This window comes from Coregonus clupeaformis, unplaced genomic scaffold, assembly GCF_020615455.1.
Source record: "Coregonus clupeaformis isolate EN_2021a unplaced genomic scaffold, ASM2061545v1 scaf1194, whole genome shotgun sequence".
Lineage (NCBI taxonomy): Eukaryota > Metazoa > Chordata > Actinopteri > Salmoniformes > Salmonidae > Coregonus > Coregonus clupeaformis.
In genome coordinates, this window is record NW_025534648.1 from 105,308 (window position 1) to 107,500 (window position 2,193).

The window sequence follows — 2,193 nt, forward strand, 5'->3', positions numbered from 1 at the left end:
AGTCATAGTCAAATACATTTGAACAAATGACCAACAATATCACACGGAAAGTGATGTGAGCATTGCATTGTGGAAAGCAATGACTTTACAAGAACACGTATTGCAACGCGAGGCATGTATTTCTAGATTAAACACTGATTCAGTATGATGAACAAGTACATGTATGATTTGGTGTGCTCTACTTGAACACACGCTTAGAGTTTTGAAACCACTGCCTATATGATGAGCTGTCGTTGTTTGTTTTATTACCACGTACTTATGGAAATTGCACAGGTTGAGAGATGATGGCTCTCTTGTGCCTACGGTGAAGGGTACTTCTGATCCAGCAGGTGGTGCTAAGATCCCTCCCTATATGACTTGAATGACCAGTTAGTTGATGGACTCCTTATAGCTCCTAATGATTTTAAGGCCAGTGTTGGCAAACATGACTTGTGCTCCAGCAGGTGGCCATGAAATCCCCCACTATATGACTTGACTGACCAGGTAGTTGATGGACTCCTTATAGCTCTTAATGATCTCAAGCAGAGTGTTGGCCACATGACCTCTGGTCCAGCAGGTGGCGGTGAAAATAGTCCCTATAGGAGTTGACTCATTTCTTTGAGGTCCTAAATGAAGCATAGGGCGTCAACAGTGCATCTCGGCCTAACCCTGTTCGGGCCCATTTCTTCACTCGATGCTTCCGGTGTTCTTCATCTCCTCTTCAATAGTCCTTCTCCACGTCTTCCTTCCGTCTTGCCCTGTGCGTTCCACTGAAGTGTCTGTGTTTTTATGTCGTTAGAGTTTTGCTCACTGCGTGTCCCCTTCCATTTCCACTTTCTGTCCCAGTTGGGTAGCTATCCATTATACTGTAGCCTACTTACTACCAATGTCACTGTAGTCAAAGGTGATGTTCGATTATTATGTATGAGTATTATTATATATTGTTATATTATTATGTTGAAGCCTATAGGGTGTGGTAACAGGCCCTCTGTGATTGGTTGTTGTACTGTACACGTCAAGTATCTGCACTCTAGCCTAATTAGCCTAACCTGCTAGGGAAAAGTCACTTCCGGTCGTAGCTGTATCCCACCTAGTCAAAACCTTGTTAGTCCTTATCCTAAAAGGCACCCTCTGTTCCTCGATATACTCCACCGAGGGCCGGCAGCCAGTAAGTACAGGTAAGAGACAATTATGGCAACAATAAGTTGTCCTATGAAAGCTAGTCACATCTGAGATGTTCAACTGTTGACACTATTAGTTGTGTGTCATTAGTTGCCTTGAATGCAGTCCAGAAGAAACATTGCATGCCAACTTACTTTGAAAGTCCCATGTTGCAGTGCTGCTGAGAGACTCATGCAGAGGCCCAAACTTTACAGTGGAGCACGGAGGCCATCTTTTGGTTAAATTTGGGTACTGCACACCATGGTTATTTGCTCTTTAGAGAGAGCATATAACAGAGGCGCGCTTTCTGTGCCGCTGGCCTCAATCAGGTCGACCAAACGCAGATAATAGCGCACCGCGCACCGGCGCTTTAGTCATTCATTCACTTGAACTCAACTAGCGAACACACCATGTCTGGAAGAGGCAAAGGCGGCAAGGGACTCGGAAAAGGAGGCGCCAAGCGTCACCGCAAAGTTCTCCGCGATAACATCCAGGGAATCACCAAACCCGCTTATCCGCCGTCTGGCTGCCGCGGCGGCGTGAGCGTATTTCCGGTCTGATCTACGAGGAGACCCGCGGTGTCCTGAAGGTGTTCCTGGAGAACGTGATCCGTGACGCAGTCACCTACACCGAGCACGCCAAGAGGAAGACGGTTACCGCCATGGACGTGGTCTACGCTCTGAAACGTCAGGGACGCACCCTGTACGGTTTCGGCGGTTAAACGCACTTTCTTCGGAACCTCAACACACCGACTCGAACCCAAAGGCTCTTTTAAGAGCCACCCACATCCGCTTCAAAAGGGCCCATTCCATATAGTGTTTTATTTTTTTTTCAGTATGCTATTTAGTAGGAAAGTATGAGCCACTATGAGTGGACAGGGAGTATTAATTAGAGGATTCTAATGTCCCTTCCCGTTTTAGCGCACAGAGGGAGGCCTATATCTGACAGTGGCAAAGTGTAGTGACATTATTTTGGGTCAAGCAATAGTGGCATTTGGACAACATAAAGCCACCACGAGTCAGTAGACGTGGCTCGAAAAGAGGGGGACAGCGC

The 2,193-nt window shown here is 46.8% G+C and overlaps 1 protein-coding gene across 1 annotated transcript; it reads left to right on the forward strand.

Annotated features, from left to right (window-relative positions):
- Positions 1 to 1,523: 1,523 nt before the first annotated feature.
- Positions 1,524 to 1,861, forward strand: LOC121560646 (histone H4). The gene is given in 2 exon segments (XM_041873570.2): positions 1,524 to 1,680; positions 1,683 to 1,861. Coding segments are annotated over 2 exon segments (309 nt in total). The 5' UTR covers positions 1,524 to 1,550.
- The last annotated feature ends 332 nt before the right edge of the window (positions 1,862 to 2,193 follow it).